At 45.4% G+C, this 22981-nt stretch overlaps 1 protein-coding gene across 1 annotated transcript in view; it reads left to right on the top strand.

Annotated features, from left to right (window-relative positions):
• The window catches only part of HECW1 (HECT, C2 and WW domain containing E3 ubiquitin protein ligase 1), a 253204-nt gene that overhangs the window by 184321 nt on the left and 45902 nt on the right, over window positions 1-22981 (top strand). Inside the window, exons 17-21 of the mRNA XM_060019836.1 lie at window positions 5654-5737; window positions 6139-6248; window positions 11006-11126; window positions 12141-12254; window positions 13080-13232. Of these exons, the coding sequence (XP_059875819.1) occupies window positions 5654-5737; window positions 6139-6248; window positions 11006-11126; window positions 12141-12254; window positions 13080-13232 (582 nt within the window). The remainder of the gene's footprint in view (window positions 1-5653; window positions 5738-6138; window positions 6249-11005; window positions 11127-12140; window positions 12255-13079; window positions 13233-22981) is intronic.

The raw sequence follows: 22981 nt of genomic DNA, 5'->3' as shown, positions 1-22981 counted from the left end.
AATATAATTGTCTGATGGTGCACCAGATATTAGATGACTATATTCAAAAATAAACCAGCGAACAAAAAGTATCACATGTGTTCTAACACCTTAAATCCTAACGTCCATTACGGTCATTTCTGAATGAGTGTCTCTGAAACTCTGAATCACTTTATTTGGAAGGGAAAGCCACCCAAAGTGATGAAAAGAGCAAATATCCTCTGAACTTAAATGCCACTTTCTCACCAAGATATTCAAGCATATCTCTCCTTCAGTTTACTACCCAGCATTTCAAAAGCTGGAGATGAACAATGGTTAAGTGTGTGCACTCAGAGTTTGAATACTTGCTCCAGCACTTAGGGACCCGTGATGGGGGCATGTCATTTAATCCTCTACCCTCAGCCTCCTCAATCATTGAGACAGGGTCACAATGTGGGCACCATTAAGATGCTTCACTGGGTTTGTGTACAAAGGACCAGGCAAGGTGGGCAGGGATGCAGCCAGTGACTGTCCTCACCTCCCATCCGGTGGGCTTTTGAATGTGGCTGACAACTGTAATCCTCTACTTTGACCTCCTCAATGAGTCACCAACACCTAAAAACACCTAAAAATAACCAGGCTAGTCATGCCAGGATGGATCACTCACTGTTCTTTTCCCCTCCATCACCACCCCCATTGACACTTCTTTTCCCTGTGGTCTTACTCTGCGCAAACTAGAACCTGCATCCTCCCAAATGCCCATCATCTCAATTGCGCCCTCTTTCTTCAGCTTCACATCTAAACATTTATCTCCTCACTTGCTTCCAGCCCTTCTTTTCTCTCCTCCCTGCCATGGCCTAGGTTTGGATTCTCATCATCTCTCTCCCGGACTTGGCAGGGATCTCTTAAGAAGATACTCCCTATCGCTCTATTATAAACAGCATTACCTCCTTATAACCCATGTCACCCACACCCTGGAACAAAGCTTCCCGTGGAGTATCCTCAGGGCTGGCCACCGCAGTGGCTCTCAGACTGTCTTTCGGGGGACCTCAGAGCAGCTAAGGACCCTCTCTGGAATTTAGTCCTTGAGGAAGTACACCACACAATAGCAGGAGGAAGGCAGAGATGGGCATGTGATACTAACCTCATGGTGAGTAAGGGGGCCGGCTGGCATCCTGTCCCAGACCCGGCCGCTGGCCCTCACCCCCGCAGGGCCTCTGGTCAGCCCTGCCTTTCTTCTAATCCCTGCTCTGCCCACCCTAGCCAGTCCACTGAGCAGTTTAGGCCAGATTTGTGACTCAGGGACTCTTGCCCACCTCCTGAGGTCTTGAGGCCACATGAAAGAGGCTATTTATATAGATCTACTGCAGGTTTTCCTGCACACCCATTAGTATAAGACCTTAGTTTCATGGAGGGGGAGGGAGGTGGAATCTGAGCATAGTTTGAGAACTTGTGAAAAATGCACCAACTAATAAAGTTGGCTTATTTACATGGGGTTTTTGGGGCGGGGGAGGAATTCTTTGTTCAGTTCCTTATGAAACTACGAGCTCCCTCTCCAAAAAGGAACTGGTTTCGATGGAACCTTTCTTACATCAGAGCTCGTGCTAAGGAAAGATGGAAACCCTCTCATAAGACTGGAATACATTGCCATTGAAGAACTAGATGAACTATATTGAGTCACTTCTATAGCTTTTCTCTCCAGGATTTCAAAATTCATTGACAAATACTTTCAATTTCATTACTCAATACCAACAAAATAATGCCCCCACACAAAAACTTCCCATGGTTCCTGTTAGGTATGTGATAAAGTCAAGATTTCTAAGCACAATTGCCATAGTCTCCTAAGACTGGCTCTAATCTAACTCTCCACCATCCTGTGCTTGTATTTACGTCCTTCTGGTGTCTTCCACCTCCGTCAAACAGCCTGTGCCCTCTCCTACCCACACCCTTCCTGGAGTGGCTTCTCTCTTAAAGGCATTTCAACCCATTTTAAAGGCTCAAGTCAAACGCAAAGTCTCGGTGATCTAGGCAGACCTTAGTAGTTCTTTTGCTTTGATTTAATAGCATTTGTTTTTGTACCTCTAAGATATTGTTCCATTATCCCTTGTATTCTACCATGTACTAATGTCTTCCTACGACGCTGGAAGTGTCTTAGGGCAGGGTCTATATCTTCTTGGTCTTTGAACCACTCTTGCCTCAGAGCCTGGTTCCTCTACTTTGAAGATAGGAAACACTGGTTACTTTTTGAGTGAACAAAAGGACTTCAGCTTGACTGATCATCACTTCCACTCGTGTTCACCTCTGCCCAAGTTTTATTACTGTGTCACAGAAGGCAGGGCCATACTCGGTCCATTCGTGGGCTGCTCTCTGGCTCACGGTACATAATAACTTAAGGGAATTTCCAAGGGATTTTCAGAGGTGTTGTACTACCTGAAAACTTTCTGACACATCACTGCTCTTGAACATTTCTACGTTACAGATTCTACCACTAAATAAGGAGTTCACTGCTTACTTTTGGGAGAAATGTGAGCTCCCCAAAGGCCCTAGAGTCCTGTTTAAATCATTTTTAAAGTAATCAAATGAATCCCCTGTGTAGAAGAGTGGAATGTGTTTCTGGAGGGAAGTAAACAATTTTAGCACTGTTGTGTAGTATCACGTTATAACAGAATCTAAGAAACCTCCGGCGGGGGGGTTACAGTGTGGAATTGTACAATTATGATTTTCCAGATGTGGGTGACTTGGAATTAGGGAATATTGGAACTGGAAAAAAATTGGAAATTCATGTAAAAACTAATACCCTTTTTAAGGTTAAGGACTCTTTGAGAGTCTGATGAAAGCTCTTATAGACTCTCCTCCATATACGAACAGAAATCTTTGCCTATAATTTCAAAGAGTTAATGGATCCTAAAGGACCTGTAGACCCCAGGTTGAAAACCCAAAGAGCTCATCAAAACCAGAAAGCCCACAGTGACATCAGAACCTGACGTAAGAGGTCATGGAATCCAAAAGGCAGAACAAGAGCAAGAGTTTGCTCTTCAGGGTGCCGGGCTTTAAGAATCCAAGAAACAGGGCACTGGGCCTATGACTAGGCCTCTGCCTGCGCCTAGATGTGGTGTGAGGGTGAGTCAGCTTGACTTTAAAGATCCAGTAGTTGAAAGGAAAACCTCCTCTCCCCATGACTCTGCCCAGAGGAAGAACTTACTGCTTCCTCTGTGGTTGCCACATGGGGACCATGACCCCATGGTCACTGCTATTCTCCAGGAGCCATGGATCCACTGTCTTGGGTTTGCAAAGCCAGTCGTTGGGTTAGAGGGTGGAGGATGAGTTCTCAGAAAACCGTGTTCGGCAGAAGTAACGAAGCATAAGGAAACTGCATGGGGAGAGGGAAGACGGAGACATAAAATCCTGGGGTTAATGACGTCTGTTAAGTTTCAGGGTCATGGTAGCCGTCCTCATTCATTCTTTCTTTCCTTCGACTAGTGCTTTTATTGAGCGGCTATTCTGAATCAGGATTGTGCGAGGGCTGTGTACCCAGTATCTAAGCCAAACAGACATCGGTCCTTCTCTCATGGGACTTACTGTCTATTGGGGAAGACGGATGATAGACAAGTGTGACTTTTTTTTAAAGCCAAATATAGAGCTATAGATTGTATTATGGGCCATGAAGGACATGATCAGAATTGAGTGATAGTGATGGAAGGATGGCAAGGATTTCCTTGTGGATATTGAGTTTTAAGGTCTTTGAGGCCACAGATAAAGATGCCAGGATGTCAAGGAGGCAGGTGGCTCTACTGACCTGAGCTCTACACTGGAGTTTTCCTGATGGGATGCGTGTAGGAGAGGCGGTTGGCATTCTCACCCTCAGAGATCTCCCCCAGGTCTCAGTGCCTTTGGTCTGGACCCAGGGACATTTGGAGGCCCCTCAGAACACTAGGTCTGCATGAGATTTTCACATACATGACAGAGGGTGTAATGTCCCGTGAAGAACAACCAAAGCTCTCAGAAAACTCTGCTTGGCTTTCTGATACGTGTATGTGGTCTGAGTAGGTAGGGTGATGATAGAACCACTATAGAGGGTGCCACTTCCCGTGGCTGGGAAGGGTGCTCTCCTGCCCTCATGGACTTGACTCTCTTTGGACTTTGTTTCCCCAGGAACCCAGGGAATAAAGAGTGACCCCCTAGAATGTTCTCCCCCTTTTTCCCCAGGCAGGGAGACCAGGGGCTTGCCCAGATGTGGGTCCCTTGGGGCAGCAGGGTGACCTGCCCCAGGGACATTGCCACTGGGGGAACACATCAATTTGAGAGTCCCTCGTGGGGCTGCAGTTGGTAAACCAGAGGAACAGGGTCCACGAGAATCCTCCAAACAAGAGGGCTGTGAGATGCTGTCAGGATTGCAGGACAGTGCTCAGGCACACGGAGTCAAGGGCACAGGGGTGTGGAGGGAGAAGCAGCTGGTGGAGGAGGCTTGATGCTTGTACCCTTGGCCAGGCTTCCACCTCCTCCCTGAAAAACGATGTGTGGACAGGTCTGCTCCAGTTTCCAAGTCCCTGGTCAGAGGAGCCACTATGATCACCCACAGGTTTTGGAGATGGCATTTACTGCAGCAGTACTCTACCCATAACTTCAGGTTGGACCACAGTGCATTTCTCTGTTTACTCCCATTTTGTGTATCTTTGTAGAAGCCAAAAAGTTTCTCTTGTCTTCTTAAAAATACCCACACCAAAATGTCAAGTTCATTATATTTTTACCTGAAAATATGCAAGTTATGATGAAGATTTGGATTCACATTACTATAATCAGAGAGAGAAAAAAGTTGTATCTATAGTATTTTTATTAATAGATTTATTTTTAATCTTTCATTAGAGGAAACTGATTAAACGGTATACTAGACCACTCTTTATTAATTTCTTACAAGTACATGTGACTCTAAAATCATCTCAAAAATTTAAACAAAAAAAGAAAAAAAGTGAAATATTTTTAAAAAATCAATCCTTAAGTCTTCTCAGATTTCTGCTGCATCTCTTCAAGAAAAGGGAAAAACTTTTAACTTCTTTGAAGCATACCTATAAGGGAATGATTCTTGGCCATAGTGTTTGTAATCTTTGAATATCTGAATGTCAGAGAAGCACATTACAAAGTTCATTTGATCAAAAGAAACGCTATTTATCCATAGACTTACTGGAATCATTTTGCCAGGTTGGAGTTGGAGGTTGTGAAAAAGAATGCATGAGTTGTAATTAAACAGAGAGAAATTGATGCCTATACTCAGATTGACCTGGAAGACTCTCTTGTATTCTGGGGCCAGACCCTCTCTGGACTGAGTGTGGAGTTAATTCATTTTCCATCAGGCATAAGGTTTCTCAGGAGACACCTCGTCACTCTTTCTTCCCATGGCTTCCAAGATGCTGTGAACCCACAACAGTCCACCCCAGCTCCACTCCCAACTGTGTGGCTCTCTGAGGACCTACCTGTGTTGTGCTCCTTGGCTTCTGTCCCCGTGTGAGTCTGAGGAAAGGTGATCCCTTGGAGAGCATCATGGGAACCTGCAATATGAACTTAAATACCTCGAAATACTCTGGACATTAGAACATCACTGTTCAGCCCTATTGGAAGAGAAAGGGGGATCAGAATGGGGTTCATTCCTTAACTTATGCATTGGTGTGTAATTCTTATTTTCCTTCCCACATTATTCTAGGGAGAAAATCCATTACATTCGGACCGAGGGTAATCATGGGCTTGAAAAGTTGTCCTGTGATGCAGATCTGGTCATTTTGCTGAGGTAAGGGGCTGAGCCTGAAACAGTTCTGGAAAAGCAACTGGAAAAGCTGCTCTGGGCAGTTCTCCAGGACAGCCCAGACTGAAACACACGTTGCTTGTTCTAGAATATTCTAGTGGCTGCAACTGAAGTAGGGCTCCCACCCTTATACCTGCTATTCCCCTCTTTCTCTACATGTAAGACTGGGGTATCAAGAGCTACATATGGTACTTGATGGAGACCTTGTTGTAGGATTAATTAGAGTTTAAAATGACAGGGAGAGCTTGCATGCCGGGATGTGCCCATCTAAGTGAATCTAAGTGCTTTCGTTGTCTCGTGAGAATTGTAACCACTCTTACACCAATTTGTGAACATTCTCTCATGGACAGAGAACTAACTTTAAAATTTTTTTTTTTACTTTGCAGTCTCTTTGAAGAAGAGATTATGTCCTATGTCCCCCTGCAGGCTGCCTTCCACCCTGGGTACAGCTTCTCTCCCCGCTGTTCACCCTGCTCGTCACCTCAGAACTCCCCAGGTAACGTGAGGGTCTGGCATTCTGTCTCCTGCAAGTGGCCACCTGTGTTTCCACCTGATGAAGGTGCCCTCTCTCCCTTAGTCCCCTCTCAATTTTCTGATCATCTGCACACTAAGTTGGGTGTTGACACAGTGCCACCTGTTTTGGTAATGACCCCAAGCTATTATGTGTTTTGCATTTTTTAATGATTTGGAAACATTTTTCACTAAACCAATATTTCATGACATGAAAATTATATGAAATTCATGTTTTGGTGTCTATCAATAAAATTTTATTGGAACCCAGCCGCACCCATTTATCTATATATTTTGTGTCAACTTTCATGCTACAACAGCAGAGCGACAGAGACCGTATGGCCCCCAAAACCTAAAATATTTACTATCTGGCCCTTTACAGAAAAAGTCTGCAGACCCCTGCTCTAAATTGCTGTTTTGTTCTAAAACACACTCTCCGAGCATTTAAAAGGGAAGAGCCCTTTCTGGAACATTCTGCCTCATGAATCAGAATGTTATTAGATACCAATTTGAGTAACTTTCTGTTAAGTTGTGAAGGAGTCACTAGGTTACACGCTTACTAGGGACCACCATTATGCCCCCGTGAAGGTGCCAAAGAAGTTTGTAACATGATGTGAAATTGTTTCCCTAGAGTTTTCTTTGTGTATTAGAATGAATTTAGAATTAGAACTCATGATATTTTTTGTGGGTATTTTCCATTCCAAATGAGGAAATATCTATTGAACCGTTTAGCGGAAAAAGAAGCTAGTATTTCCTGGGTTCATCAAGATAATTAGCTTTCGTCAAATCCGTACTCCCACATGGGATCCAGATACTGAAGAGTTTTTCCTCATTGTCTTGGTTTACAAGATCACATTGTCATGGGTGTTGGTGTAGTTGAAAAATCTAGTAACTTCTTATCTTATGACCTCCAGAGTTAGAGTTCAAACTTGGCTTTTGAAGCCGGGGGGAAATGGAGAAGAAAAACAGAATTTAGCAATACGCTCTGTCCCCCAGAAGGGATGTCTCATTCAGCTAGTGTCACTCAATACTGCCATAGGTCTCCGAAACTAGAATATCTTTTCATTTGTTCAGAATGCCCCCCGTCATGTTGTTCAGGACTATCTCTTAGAGGTAGTTTCGCTAATTCCTAAAATCTATTTTTAAGTCAGTATCTCCTCGTTAGGCCTTCCTCCAAACAAGCGTATCAGTAGCATTGCTGAGGAAATGTCCCACGTGCGCTGCATCTGACATACAGCATAGCTGAGATGACACGGCTCGGGAAAAGGAGGACCCGGAGCTTCGTCAGACCAGCATCAGGACAATCAGTTGTCTCCAGTGTGCACAGGATGACTTCCTTCTGGGGGGCAGAGCCTTCCATCTGGGGGGCCTGTCGGTCTGCATGATGACCTGCCATCTTGTTGTAGAGATGGTCCCAGCCTGATAATGTATCTACATCTTGGTCCAAACCTTTGGCAGTAGAGTGTCTACGTACCTTTGGTATGTAGAGTATCATTACACGGGGGAGATACCATACTGCAAATAGAAAGAATAAGGGAGTATAAAGAGTTACTTGCTAACTGCGGATTATTTGGGTAAGTTTTATAAAAGGAATCAACCTTCCTGATGCAGACGTTACTGACACCGTGAACGCAAAGAATCATCCAGTTCATGTTGTCAAAGTGCGTAATTCTTTACTCTCCTAGCTTTGACCTTGGGGTCCTAGACTATGTAAGCCAGGCATTTTGAGGTTAAACTTTACAATTTCCATTTTTCCAGACCTTTATGACATTTACCTGGGGCAACATAGTGAATCATACATGCCAAAGCACTTTGTAAAGCTTAAATTATTAGAAAAATGCATCGTAGGGACCATGGGCCATAGTGGTAGTACCAGCAGTAATGAAAGTTGTATTATAAAATATACTGTAATCTGATGACAGAAAATTATACTTGCACCTACAGACTTGTGTTCTAGTTCTACCTATGTCCTGAAATGTGGTATTTCAGCAGAGACTCTTCCCTTTTCAAGTGGTGGCTGCTTGTTCCCCCCACACCTCAGATGCTGCAGGACTCGCTGGTGAGACTGGTGCCGCTGGTGCCCCGTGTGCCTCCTTGCTACCACAGATCAGCCGTATCTCTGCCCCTAGTTGCTGTCGTCCACCGACCTTCTTCTCATTCTTAAAGACTGTGGCACCCGTCTCACAGTCTCCCTCTCCTCCCCAAGTCCTTCCACCATCCTGGATGACATCAGCATCCACAGGGCACCCGTGCAGTTCCTTGGCCTCCCAGTTTCTGGGCTTCCTTGTCTGCCCTGCCCTCCTCCTCCTCAACCACTGGTCCCACAATCCCCTTCCTGTCTTGTTGTCATCTCTGACGTCACTGACTCAAGCATCCTACTCCCATCCAACGTGCTTATTCAGCTGCTCTCCCCGATACCACCCTGTGCCCTCATCCTCATCAGGACCTCCAGTTCACGGACGCCTCTCCTTTCTAACTGCCTCTCCCTCCTCCAGCATAGGATCCCTGGTTCATCATTTCTTGACAATGCCCTGAGCTCCCCGATCCTCTCCATTTCATTTACAGAGTTCCACTCGTAGGTCACCTTAATATCTGCTTCCCCTACATCTGTAGTCAGGCATTCTTGGGCAAATTCACCTGACAAGGCAGATTATCAATTATAAATTAGTCATCTCTCCACCTCACATGGACCATAAACACCCAAAAGAAAATTCAACCACATTTCACTGGTAAACGTATGCTCTTCTCTACTGCTATTTCAAACGTTGCCGCTCCTCTCAAACTTCCAACCCCTGGGTCTCTCCTGGCAAATGATGTGCCTTCTTCCTTCACTGAGAAAACTGAAGCCCTTAGACAGAAATTGTCTCAAATGCCTGCTGCCCATCTTACAAGCCTACCAATGCTGCCACCTCGCTCTCCCCCTTCACACCTGTGCATTAGAGAGGGCGTCTTCACTAAGGTCGCGGCAAGCTCTGGGTACCCAGTCCTATGGGTAATTCTCAGCCCTCCTCCTGACTTTTCAACCACATTTAACACTACTGATGGCTCCTCCCCTTAAGTCACCTCTTCAGTTAGCTTCTGGGACACAAGCTGTGGGCATTTCATCTACGTCTTTGGCCACCTTTGCGGACTCATCCTTCCCTTCCAACCATCCTCAAGACTCTGTGCCAGGTTTTTTTCTCCTCTCTCTCAAGCTATGTCTTTTTCCAATCAAGCATTCAAACGTACTGACGTCAAAGACCAAGCTCGTGATCTCACCCATCTGTGCTTCTTCCATTTGTCCCCATCTCAGTGAATGTCACCACAGACCATTCCATTATGATGTCTGAAACCCACCTGGGCCTCACTACCAATATCCAGTTCATTGCCTCCTAAACACATCTCCAATCTATCTTCTTCTTCTTCTTCTTTTTTTTTTTTTCGACATAGTCCCATTTCTCATCTCCACTGACACCACCCTAGTGCAATGCAGGCTGTCTCAATCCACTCTGGGCCTCTCCGGTGTTTTCTCTCTACTGCAGAAAGACTAAGGTTTTCATAACTCAAGACACATCACGTTGGTCCCCACACAACGGCTTTCCTGTTGTGCTTAACATTCAACAAAATTGCTTAATACAGTGTACCTTATCCTGTTTGATCTGTCTCCCGCCCACCTCTCAAGCCTTGTTTTGCATCACTCTGGTCCTCACACCCTATGCTCCAGATAGACTGGAGCACCATTTTCCATCCTGCCACGGTACCTTTGCATGTGCTGGTCCTCTACCTAGATTGCTCTTCTCCCAGCTCATCTCTTCTCTTAAGTTAAGTGGAAGCCCTTCCTAACTCACTCAATCTAATTCATGCCTACTTATCCTTCAGCTGTTCCCCAGGGAAGCCTTCCTGAACTTGGCCAGAGTATTCTGTGACCTCAAAGAACTAAGTTCCTTTCCTTCATGGGTAGGGATCATCTCAACTTATAATAATATTCTCATTTCTGTGAGTTTGGTTGTATCAGTTTTATCTAGATTATAAATTCAGTACCTGGAATATAAACTAATAAATAGTTATTGAAGGGGCAAACCATGATCATAGCCATCTGCGAAACGTAGAGAAGAATGTTATTTTTTCCATTCCTTTTTTCATTAAAAGGTACATAAAGATAATAAATCATCTACAAAGCACTCTCAGTGATACAAAAACTCTCTTCTGTAAAGAGTAAGGAATTATTATTAATAATATTATTGTTATTAATTTTGCTTTTATAGTGCAAGGTAATCTGATATAAACTCCTGCATGCTCTGGGGCCTAAGGGACATGTATATTTATTTTAGTGTCAATATCGTTAGAGAAGTACAAAGTACACATATATTACAATCCTAGTTGCTTCATTATAGTTACAACCACTTCTTATAATATAGTAACGTACAAGAGTCTAGTTTGATGTATGTTGTTTTAGGATATTCCGGCATAACGTAAGCCAAGACATATGCTCATCGAGGTGTTCTGAAGAGAAATGCAACTTGAAATGGAGTGGAAGACATAAATATCTACTGTCCTCAGAATTCAGTTTTCTCTTTATTATATTATACCTGTTTATTATCAAAGTAACTGAGGGAGTGACAGAAACGAAGGGAAATGTCTTGGAGAAGTAAAACACGAAGATGCAGGAATGTGCCTCTGGTTGGCCCTTTCTCCTCCGTTGCCCTGCATATTTGTTCTTCAGTAAACGATGATGACCTTCAGCCTGTGTGCTTCTCTCTGCAGGTTTACAGAGAGCCAGTGCAAGAGCCCCTTCACCCTACAGGAGAGACTTTGAGGCCAAGCTCCGCAATTTCTACCGAAAACTGGAAGCCAAAGGATTTGGTCAGGGTCCAGGGAAAATTAAGTGAGTGCTCCAGTGCTTGGCACTGAACTCAGATGGTAGATGTTTCTATCCTTTTCTCCCCTATAACTTGGTAATATATGTTTGGAGATTGGATGCCATGGTGTAGTATCAGTCATGTTCATAGAAGGGAGGAAAGAAAAAGTTAGGAAGTTGGAAAGAAAGAAGGAAGGAAGTTAAGAAATTGGAAGGGAGGCAGGAAGAGAAGAGAAGGGAAGGAGAGGGAGAAAGAAAAGTAGATTTCAAACAAAACCATGTATAAAATCAATGGTAGACCTTTACAGAAAACAAGGTATCTTGAACTAAATTAAAAAATCATATGTTTCCCTTTACACATTCTTGGGACAAATTTACCTACTCGTTAGTCAAATAGCTTTGATCTTCAGATCTAAGTAAAGAGTTGTGGTCTTTTCCACTTTGGGTTTATTATTTTCATCTTGAAAAGCCAAACCCAAACCCAAACTTTTCCACTTTGGGTTTATTATTTTCATCTTGAAAAGCCAAATCCAACTTAAGAGATTCTTTTTGGAATTGATCAAAAAGAATCCTAGGGCTTCCCTGGTGGCGCAGTGGTTGAGAGTCCGCCTGCCAATGCAGGAGACACGGGTTCGTGCCCCGGTCCGGGAAGATCCCACATGCCGCAGAGTGGCTAGGCCTGTGAGCCACGGTCGCTGAGCCAGCGCGTCCGGAGCCTGTGCTCCGCGACGGGAGAGGCCACAACAGTGAGAGGCCCGTGTACCGCAAAAAAATAAAAATAAATAAAAAACAAGAATCCTAAAGGTAGTCCAACATGATGGAATGTGTCCCATTATGAAAGTGCACGTTGTCCTTGTGTTTTCATGGTTTTGAAAAGGGTGTCAACATAAGTCCATAGCTGAACTGACGGAATCTATACCTTGTTGGAGAGGCTGGGCCATGAGACCATCAGCCTGGGTCCCCACAGCTCGCCTAGAACACTCCCTAACGTCGGAGCCCGAGCACCCGCTCACCACCCACATGACTTCTTCTCCTTTCCAGGCTCATCATTCGGCGAGACCACCTGTTGGAGGGAACCTTCAATCAGGTTATGGCCTATTCCCGGAAGGAGCTCCAGCGAAACAAGCTCTACATCACCTTTGTCGGAGAGGAGGGGTGAGGCACCAGAACTTTCATGGAGACACCTTAGTGTGGGTAGACCAGAGACCCCAGATCCTGGGTGATTCTTCTCAAGAAGGAGCAGGATGTCTCTAAGCCTTTGCCCCAAGGTGATTCTGATCATGTCCTCCCAGGAGGCCTTTCTCTCCAGGTGTTGCCAATCTTTAGGTTTCATGTTCTCTAAAAGCCTAAGATGATTGGCATGTTCTAGAGTCTGAGGTCACATGGTCAAAGTATAAGCCAAAAAGACAGACCTAAACTACTGCATCTTTACTTTCTCATGTGGGTACCCTTCTGAGTTTCTGATCAAAGAACTCTTCCCCCAAGAGCGCACGTATATAACTACATACCGAATTTTTCATATAATTTCAGTGATTTCTTGGCAAGCCGTCTCCACCGTGGAGGGCAAGCCCACCCCGGAGGGCACAGCAGAATGGATTTGAAAGTGTTTTCAATTTATACACATGCACACATGCACCATCACAGGAAATTCTTTTGTACCTCCCACAATGAAGTCCCGGTTTTGAATGGGCCAGTTGTGTGTTTTATCCAAAAGGTATGATATGATTGAGGACAGAGGTTAAGGAACACTGCCATAGCATTGGTGCATGGCCATCTAGTAAGGACATCACCCCCAAACCAATCACTGCATTCTCATTTTCTACAGCAAATTATACTCCCCTTGGGATCCACTGTAAAGAGCAGAGGCTGCTCTCTGCTTTCCTAGCACTGACTCTGAAAGGGCAAGCCAGCCCCTGCATAGGGACAGGTCCTCCGCCTCTCGCACGTAATGAGCTTCCCGGGCCTCTGCTTCCTTTGCAGCCTGGACTACAGTGGTCCTTCGCGAGAGTTCTTCTTCCTTTTGTCTCAGGAGCTCTTCAACCCTTACTATGGACTCTTCGAGTACTCCGCCAATGACACCTACACCGTGCAGATCAGCCCCATGTCTGCGTTTGTAGAAAACCATCTTGAATGGTAAGAGCTGGAATTTTTACTTTCTCGTGTTGGAAAGTTCTGGTCTTCCTTAGTCAGAAGACACTGGTGTTTCTTGAGGGCCACTGTGTTTGGAGCAGCGGCCCGATATCATGAGGGCTGATGGGAGTGAATAACAAGGCACTAGAGCGAAGGTTCTCTGCCAGTCTTCACTCAGAATACAAAATAAATTACTAAAGACATACAAATTTCCTATCAACTGCAAATTGATATAAGATACTGTCATTGCCTTCTGAGGAGATGCGAAGGTAAGTAGACATAGGTTCCGAATGTTGATAATTCTACTAAAATCCTAAGAGTCCCCTGCAGAGGCTTCTTGAAGGTATTTGTAGGAAATTCTCTGATTTGGACCAATGGCTTTCACACTGTGGCCATCAGCTTCTGCATCTTGCTGTAAAATAAGTCTGTTGGGTCAGATGATCTCTCAGCATCCTTCTGACTTGAAAATCCAATATCTCTTTGGTCCTCTTCTTCTTGAGACATCAGTTGCCACTTACTGAAATGAGTAAGAAGATCAGTATCAGTCAATTCTGTGTAGTTCTGTGGGTGAGATACCTCAGATATGGGTGTTAGAAGTCTCCAGAATGCTGCATGGGACACCTGGGATGCCTGCACTTTCCTACTGTGTCACCACCACACCTGACTCGAAAAGTACCCCTGACTTCACTGCAGGACCTTCTGCCATGAGGAGGGAAACAAGTCTTGGAAACTGCTGATGTGGGTTTTTGTCTGACATTGCTTATTGATGATGCGTCATGGGGCTGCTGGTGAAGGGTGCTTCTCGGGTAACACCTGGGCCTGCTGGGCGTATGACCCAAATCCCCATATTTTGGTTTTATGGCAACAGAACCACCCACCTCTGCTACGGCTGCCAGCTACAGCCCATGACCTCTCTCTCCAAACACTCTCAGCTTTGAAGTTCTTTTTTCGTTTTTTCTTCATTTTTTAGAATTTATTTTATTGAAGTATAGTTGATTTACAACATTGTGTTAATTTCTGCTTTACAGCCAAGTGATTCAGATCTATATTTTTTTCTTTTTCATATTCTTTTCCATTATGGTTTATCATAGGATATTGAATATAGTTCCCTGTGCAATACAGTAAGACCTTGCTGCTTACCTTTTATCTGTTCTATATATAATAGTTTGCATCTGCTAATCTCAAATTCCCAATCCATCCCACCCCCTCCAACTCTCCCCCTTGGCAACAAATCTGTTCTGTATGTCTGTGAGTCTGTTTCTGTTTCGTAGATATGTTCATTTGTGTCATATTTTAGATTCCACATATAAGTGATATCATATGGTATTTGTCTCTTTCTGACTTACTTCATTTAGTATGATAATCTCTAGGTCCATCCATGTTGCTGCAAATGGCATTATTTCATTCTTTTTTATGGCTGAGTAGTATTCCATTGTATGTATATGTGTGTCTGTGTGTGTGTGTGTGTGTGTGTGTGTGTGTGTGTACCACATATTCTTTTTCCATTCATCTGTTGATGGACATTTAGGTTGTTTCCATGTCTTGGTTATTGTAAATAGTGTGCTATGAACATAAGGGTGCATGTATCTTTTTGAATTCTAGTTTTGTCCAGGTATATGCCCAGCAGTGGGATTGCTGGATCGTATAGTAGTTCTATTTTTAGTCTTCTGAGCAACCTCCATACTGTTCTCCATAGTGGCTGCACCAACTTACATTCCCACCAACAGTGTAGGAGGATTCCCTTTTCTCCACACCCCATCCAGCATTTGTTATTTGTAGATTTTTTAATGATGGCCATTCTGACCATCGTGAGGTGGTACTTCATTGTAGTTTTGACTTGCATTTCTCTAATAATTAGTGATATTGAGCATCTTTTCATATGCCTACTGGCCATCTGGATGTCTTCTTTGGGGAAATGTCTCTTTAGGTCTTCTGCCCATTTTTTTATTGGGTTCTTTGCTTTTTTGTTATTGAGTTGTATGAGCTGTTTGTATATTTTGGAAATTAAGCCTTTATTGGTCACATCATTTGCAAATATTTTCTCCCGGTCCGTAGATTGTCTTTTCATTTTGTTTATGGTTCCCTTTGCTGTGCAAAAGTTTGTAAGTTTGATTAGGTCCCATTTGTTTATTTTTGCTTTTATTTCTATTGCCTTGGGAGACTAGCCTAAGAAAACATTGGTATGATTTATGTCAGAGAATGCTTGCCTATGGTCTCTTCTAAGAACTTATGGTGTCATGTCTTGTATTTAAGTCTTTAAGCCATTTTGAGTTTATTTTTGTGTATGGTGCGAGGGTGTGTTCTAACTTCACTGATCTGCATGTGTCAGCTCTGAAGCTCTTGAGCTGAAGCAGGCGTGTCTGCATCAAGTGTTACGGTAGGTCTCTTGACTCTCCGCAGGTGAAGAAGCAAATGTGGCCCTTTGTTGTTCCTTTTCCTATAACTTATCAAATAAGGGGATGATGAAACCTGGGAGGCAGAAGCACGTAGATGGGGCAGGCAGAGCAAGAAGTGGCCACTGAGGGGACATAGGAATGAGAATTGAAGGCCACATCTAAGTCACGTTCAGGCAGGGTTCACTCCAGCAGTGGAGAGTGCCGTACCCCATGCCACAAGAATATATATGTACAGATTATACTTCATATAATCCCTTAATTCTCTTAGTCTGTGAGCATGAAATTTAAGATGGTGTCTTGAAGGTCATGAATTAGAGTCAGGAAATATTTTCATCAAATATTGTAGCATATAGGAAGGACTACGCCGGGTGTTGTGGGATACCTTCATTAATTAAGCAATTGTAAGTCAAGCATGTGCTATATGCTAGGAGGATACAAAGACGAAGTGAATGAGATCTCCTCCCTCAAGGGGGGAGCATGTGAGTAAATCAATAATTCCACTACGATATCTTAAATACCAGGTTATGCATACATAATACACGTGTGTGTGTGTTTGAGACAGAGAGAGCGCCCCGAGATGCATATATAAGCCTGGGAATTGTATTAAGTCACAAGGGAAAATGTCTCACTCAGCCCAAGGCAAGGAATGGGGGAGTGGGGAGTGAAACCGGGGGATCTCATAAAAAGAGGGGATAATTGTGCCATCTTTTTTTTTTTTTCCTAGAGTGAGTGGGTATACGAGCCAAGCCTTAAGGGGCGGTTGAGTAGGAGACTAGGCAGGGAAGGGGAGAAAAGACGTTCTAAGGATCCCGAATTGGAAGCAACACTCGAAAGGCGTGGGCGGGAATAGAGCCTTCGGCAAGCAGCGTAGATGGATCAGAGCCAAGAATGGCCTTTGGGGTTGTGGTGGGAATGAGGCTGGAGACAGAGAGGCAGATGGTCTCATCCCATAGGGAGAATGCTATCATTGGATTCGTGTTTTCAAAAAGTAAATCTTGCTGTAATGTGGGGAAAATGTTGAGGCGGGAAGGCTGGAAAGAGCTGAGACCAGCTCCGAAGCTGTTGATACATCCTGGGGAGAAACAGACGGTCAGAACTGAGGCAGAAGCAGGGTCTGAGAGAGGAGGGGACCGACTTTGGGAACTTCTCGGAGGGAGAAGAGACTGAACTAATTGGTTCACTGGTTTAATGTTGAGGTGAGGGGGAGAGAGAAATATAGAATAAGTTCAAAGTTTCTGGTTGCACCGTGCGTTGGACTGGGATCATTCAGGGTGATGGGAGTTATGTGAAATAGATGATACTTAGAGGAAGGATGAGGAATTCACCCTTTGACACGTAGAATTTGCAGTTTCCCTTATAAATACACACGGATGTATTAGTATGTAACTGGAATATGGCCCTGGGCAGCAGGAGGGGAGCTGGGCTGGAAACTGAGTTTGAGAGATACCAACACAGCAGGAGTGGCTCAGCCATGGGAGGAGATGGGAGCTCGCAGAGAGGTGGCCCATGCTGATGTGTCAGGGACGGGCGGAGCCAAAGGTCCCTGGGGGGAGCTAAGAAGGAGTGGCCAGGGACTCCGCTGGTGGCACAGTGGTTAAGACTCCACGCTCCTAATGCAGGGGACCCGGGTTCGATCCCTGGTCAGGAAACTAGATCCCACATGCATGCCGCAACTAAGAGTTCACATGCCACAACTGAGGAACCGGTGAGCCACAACTAAGGAGCCCGTGAGCCACAACTAAGACACGACACAACCAAATAAATAAATATCTTTTTAAAAAAGGAAGAAGGAGTGGTCAGAGCGCTTAGCCTGGGAGGAATGGGACAGAGAAGGAGGTGCTCCGACGAGGGCCTGCTAATGGGGAAGAAGACAGTCTGAGAAGGTGGCGGCCAGAGGAGGTGTGCAGGCAATAGAAAGGGGTCCCCAGGGGTTCAGAGCCCAGGATTGGGAGGACGGAGCTTAGGACACCAGGGTAGGGAGAGCTTTCAGATGACCAAGGGAGCTGCATTTGGATGGTGGCAGAGGTTCATGGGGCTGAGCGCCCTGGCGGCGTGAAGGGAACCCAGTGTTCTGGAGGAAACCTTGGGATCCAGCATGTCTCAGCACAGACGCAGGGGAAGGCCACAGGCAAAGGTCTGATGAAAAGCACAGGAGAAACGCTGGACTCCTGGCCTGCTCAGTCACTTTCCACCAGGGAAAGCACCTCGCCAACTGCCCAGCCCCTGCTTTCTTTCGTCCTGACTCTGCTGTCTCTGACCATCTCTGGCTGGAGCAGCCCGTGTCAATATGTCTGCTACAGTTCAGCGCTTGGAGGAAGGACACCACAGGGATGTTTTAAGAATTAGCAAAGTTCTCTGGATGGATCCTTTATAAAGGTCAGAGGCCCGTAGTGCCTGGCCCAGAAGTGCTAGTTACCCTCTGTCTTTGCAAAGGAAAGGACGTGAGGAATTTCACCCGCTGAGGTTCCCACTCCTGTTGAGAATATTTGCTGTGTAGCCCAGAAGCAAAATGGCAGGTACCTTACTGAGCAACTAGCAGTGTAAACGGAGCTCATGCGGGTGAGAGCTCCCTTTTAGCTCAACGTTGGATGATGAATTGTCATGAAGTGAGCCGGGGCCTCCCCTCCGATCCGAGGCTCTGACTCTGAACCTCAGTCCCCTGAGCCCTGGGCTGGCAGAAGAGCCAGGATGCAGAGCCAGCACTGGTCCCAGATGGTACCACCACCCTCACGTGGGGTCAGACTCTTGTCTCATCAGTGCTTCAGAGGTCCTGGGGGAAGGAAGAGGGTTTCCTTTGGGCGTCACTGCCTCACAGAGAGAACTTGAGCCACTGGGTACGAGCCTGCTGTGGCTTTGAATGGGAGGCCCTGCTTGGCTGTGGGTGTCTCAACCCGACGGTAACGCTGCAGTTATTCCTTCTGTGTATTTTCCTACAAGCCATCCTGCACCTTGGGGCAAATGGATTTAATAAGAAAACCGAGCACCCCTGAGCGCTGGGCCATTTTGGCAAAGGGCACGCAGGAGGGCTCAACACCTGAATGAAGTCGCTCCGGGCCTTACGCAAAGTGTGGGCAGCAAGTGGGTGGTGAGGCCCCCTGCCTGAGGCTTTGTCACTGTGGTTCCTGCAGCCAGGGGTCGATGCCACTGAGGAAACCTGACTCCCGAGTTCTCAGTTCTGTTGCCCAACTGGGTGCCACTCCCCACCGGCAGGGTGGGCAAGGCTGATCTCAGATGTAGGCGCCTGGCCCGCCTTCCTTCTTCACTCCCCCCGGGACCCTTTATCCCGTGATCCACGTGGGCTGTGAGGAAGATGACACTTCCTATGACCAACACATCACTCATAAGAAAACAGAGACCAGAAGATTACAGGGCTCATCACCGTCACAGCCTTGACATTGTAAAGCTACAAGTTGTCCCTGATGCAGGACAGGCCAGAGCAGGAGTCCGCCTGGAAGGGGAGTGGCTTCTGCCCCCTGCCCTCCTCTCCCCTCTGCAGAGAGGCCCTGCAGACCAGAAATAAACAGGGAGAAAACTGATCCGCTTTACAGGATTAAACATCCCCCAGGATGGAAACATTGCTCGCGTATGGCTGGGAGAGGTCATTTTGTAAATTATTATTCTGGTTCTTTACCTGTCCACTGGCCCTTCTTTTGTGTCCCACACTCTGTTTTGTCTGTTGTGTCCCCTTTAAAGCGTAAGCTCCATGAAAGCAGAGATGGGTCTGTCTTATTTTACTTTGGCACAGGCCTGGCACTTTGAGGTGTTCAAAATAACATTTCATTGACGACTGGGTGCATAAGTGAGAATGGTTCCACAAGCCACACCAGCCACTTCCTTGTACCAGGGCCGTTAAGACAGAGGGCTCGTATCTTCCATGTGCAATTCATTGCTCAAAGGTCGCACTTTTATTTGTCATCTCTGGTTTGAAAGCCCTTACGGTGTCGGCAATAAACACGCATGTCCCCTGGGAGCTTGGCACTGAGCTCTGCACGAGCTCCACACTCAGCTTGTTACTGACACAGTGCCCGCCCCCTCTCACACTGCCACCTCCAGGTCAGGCACTACCCCAGAGATGGGCAGAGAGGCCTCTGGCACCAGATCCTTCTCCTGCTAGCTCCTCCTTGACTGTAGCTACTTGAAATTCTCTGCTTCCTGCTCCCTGTGTGTGGGTTTTGCATACCCTGGGGTACAGCCCGGAAATCAAAAGCCTGCATACGGGGCACAGCGATTCAACCTCCTTCCCTTTATGCCTAGTCAAGCGTCGAGAGATACTAATATGAGTAAATATGGTGACATTTCTATATACACGCATTAAGTAAACCGGAAAAAAAATCTGTTTCTTTGAACTTCAGCCTAAAAGGAATTCGTGTAATTGCTGTTTCATGACTTATGTGTATTACCCAATTAAGTTGTATGGACCCTGCTGGGACCCTAGCCCCACCAGGCTCTCTGCAGCAACAGGGGAGGGTTCTTTTTCCCTTTGGTTGGAGCAACCAAATAATGAAACCAAAGCTGAGAACGACACAGCACAAGCTTTATTCAGTAACCAAAGAACGGAGAAGCAGGAACTAAGTTCACAGATCAACTTCTCACCCACCAGGAAAGAGACTTAATTTTTAGGAGTAAAGACAAGGGGAGCAGGAATGAGGCTAATGATGGAGAGGCTTATGCACTAGTCTACTGGGGAAGGGGCAGGGCTTTTTCAAGGGAGTAGGATGCCACGCCCTTATCCTTTTTTGGTCCTTAATGTCCGGTCATGGCCAGGGTAGTTGTGTCATTTAGTATGCTAATGTAGTAAAATCAGTGTCTAATGAGACTCAGGGTCTGTTGGAGGTCAGATTCGTTGCCATCTTGGTCCCAGCTGGTTCCATCTGGGTTTTTTTTATTTGTTTGTAGCTTCCTTTCTTTTTTTTTTTTTTTTTTGCGGTACGAGGGCCTCTCACTGTTGTAGCCTCTCCCGTTGCGGAGCACAGGCTCCGGACGCACAGGCTCAGCGGCCATGGCTCACGGGCCCAGCCGCTCCGCGGCATGTGGGATCTTCCCGGACCGGGGCACGAACCCGCGTCGCCTGCATCGGCAGGCGGACTCTCAACCACTGAGCCACCAGGGAAGCCCGACCGAGAAATCTTAAAGTAATATTCCAAATTCCATATCTTCATTCTTTGATTATGATTGTCATTTGCATATTAGTGAGGTGCTCATATGATGATCTTTTTATTCTTTTAATCACCATTGCATGTTGATTTTATGTCCCTGGAGATACAGAAGTTAATATAAAACTAAACAATGAAACACCCATTGAAAACTTATTAAACATGCCAAGCACTGTTCTAGACACTTTCATCTAACAGCACTATAGCCCAGATACTACTTAGTATACTGCTTTTACAGATGAAGAAAATAAGGTGCAGATATAACCAAAATCACAGAGATAGTCACAGACCAAGCTGGGATTGGAACCCAGAAAACCTGGCTCCGGTGTCAGGCTCTAGCCCCCCATTAAGGCAAAGTCAGATATTTAATTGGGCAAATTACAATACAATGTGATAAATGCTATACGTACCTCTATCATAGAACTTATCACATTGCATGGTAATAAGTACTAGGTACAAGGAGCTTTAAAAATGAGTGAGAATAGTTAGTTGGCTGGCAGAGACGGGGAGAGGAAACTTCCAGGGAGAGGGCCCGAAATTCATAGCAGGATGGCAGGTGAGCAAGCAGATGTCAGTTGGATTTGGCTGCAAAATAGAGAAAGAGGGGCTTCCCTGGTGGCGCAGTGGTTGGGAGTCTGCCTGCCGATGCGGGGGACACGGGTTGGTGCCCCGGTCCGGGAAGATCCCACGTGCCGCGGAGCGGCTGGGCCCGTGAGCCATGGCCGCTGAGCCTGCGCGTCCGGAGCCTGCGCTCCGCAACGGGAGAGGCCGCAACAGTGAAAGGCCCACATACTGCAAAAAAAAAAAAAAAAAAAAAAAGAGAGAGAGAAAGAGAAAGGCTGTAAAGGCACCTTGTGTCAAATAGGGAAGTGCATTTAATGGCGTCCAGGGAGTTTGGATTTTATCACAAAGATGACGATGTATTTTTTGGGGGGTAGAGGAATGTCTTGATCAGGTCTGTATTTTAGAAAGTCAACCCTGGTTATAAGTAGGTGAATTGGAGTGGAAATGGGGTTGTCATTTAAGTGGCAGTTCTTTGAAATAGTTCTTTGAAAAGAGGATAAAGAATCAAACTAGGACAGGAAGCTGTTTCATAAGAAGGATGAGCAAATGAGCAAAACTTGGTGATGGATTACAGACAGTGGTGGGGTTCAGTATATGAAATTTCCCACTTGCATAAAATGATGTATATGAAAATACCAGGTCAAAAGTTCTCATCTTTTTTTAATTTTATTTTATTTATTTTTGGCTGTGTTGGGTCTTCGTTGCTGCGCGCGGGCTTTCTCTAAGTTGCGGCGAGCGGGGGCTGCTCTTTGTTGTGGTGCACAGTCTTCTCATGGGGGTGGCTTCTCTAGTTGCAGAGCACGGGCTCTAGGTGCACAGACTTCAGTAGTTGTGGCATGTGGGCTCAGTAGTTGTGGCACACGGGCTTAGGTGCTCCGCGGCATGTGGGATCCTCCCGGACCAGGGCTCGAACCCGTGTTCTCTGCATTGGCAGGCGGATTCTTAACCACTGCACCACCAGGGAAGTCCTCTTATCTATTTTTAATGGCGGCATAAACAACAAAACTATAAATGTGAAAAGCTCCAAACTTATTTTTATATCTAATAAATTATGAATAGAGCAAAATGTATATATTTTCTAATCATTATGCTTGAATAGAAAAGATTCCCATTCCAGCTGAAAAATCTCCTCTAAGGGCCTTCCCTCAGCACTCATTTTAAAAGAGCCCAGCCATTTATAACTCTCCAACTTAACATCTTAATTCATTATATTGACAGAACTTATCGCTCTCTGAAATAAACTGTATTTATAGATTTATATTGTGTACTTGTAACTCATTACTGTGTGTCTCTCCCCCTGAAAGACTGAGGTCTTGCTTTCCTAGTCACAAACTTGGCACTCAATAAATGAATGTGGAAGGAAGGAAAGAAAGAAGGACAGGAGGCACAGAGGGAAGAAGGAAGGGTGGGTGGATGGATGGATGGACGGGTGAGTTTCAATCTCATTTCAATTTTTAGTTCAGAATATTTGTAATTCAGAAAAACGGGTCATTGTCAAGCATCATTTAAGTTCTACTAGATGTTCTCTGAAATCACCACTGGAAATTCTTCTTCTGTTTCAATGATTCTGAACGCCACTTTTCCCAGAGCAAATCTAAGGTGCACTAAACAGCTGAAAGAGGTGAACTTCTCTATTTTG

Source organism: Delphinus delphis, chromosome 9, assembly GCF_949987515.2.
Source record: "Delphinus delphis chromosome 9, mDelDel1.2, whole genome shotgun sequence".
NCBI classification, from domain to species: Eukaryota; Metazoa; Chordata; class Mammalia; order Artiodactyla; family Delphinidae; genus Delphinus; species Delphinus delphis.
The sequence above is the reverse complement of the archived record's forward strand: the minus strand, read 5'-3'. Positions and strand labels throughout refer to the sequence as shown.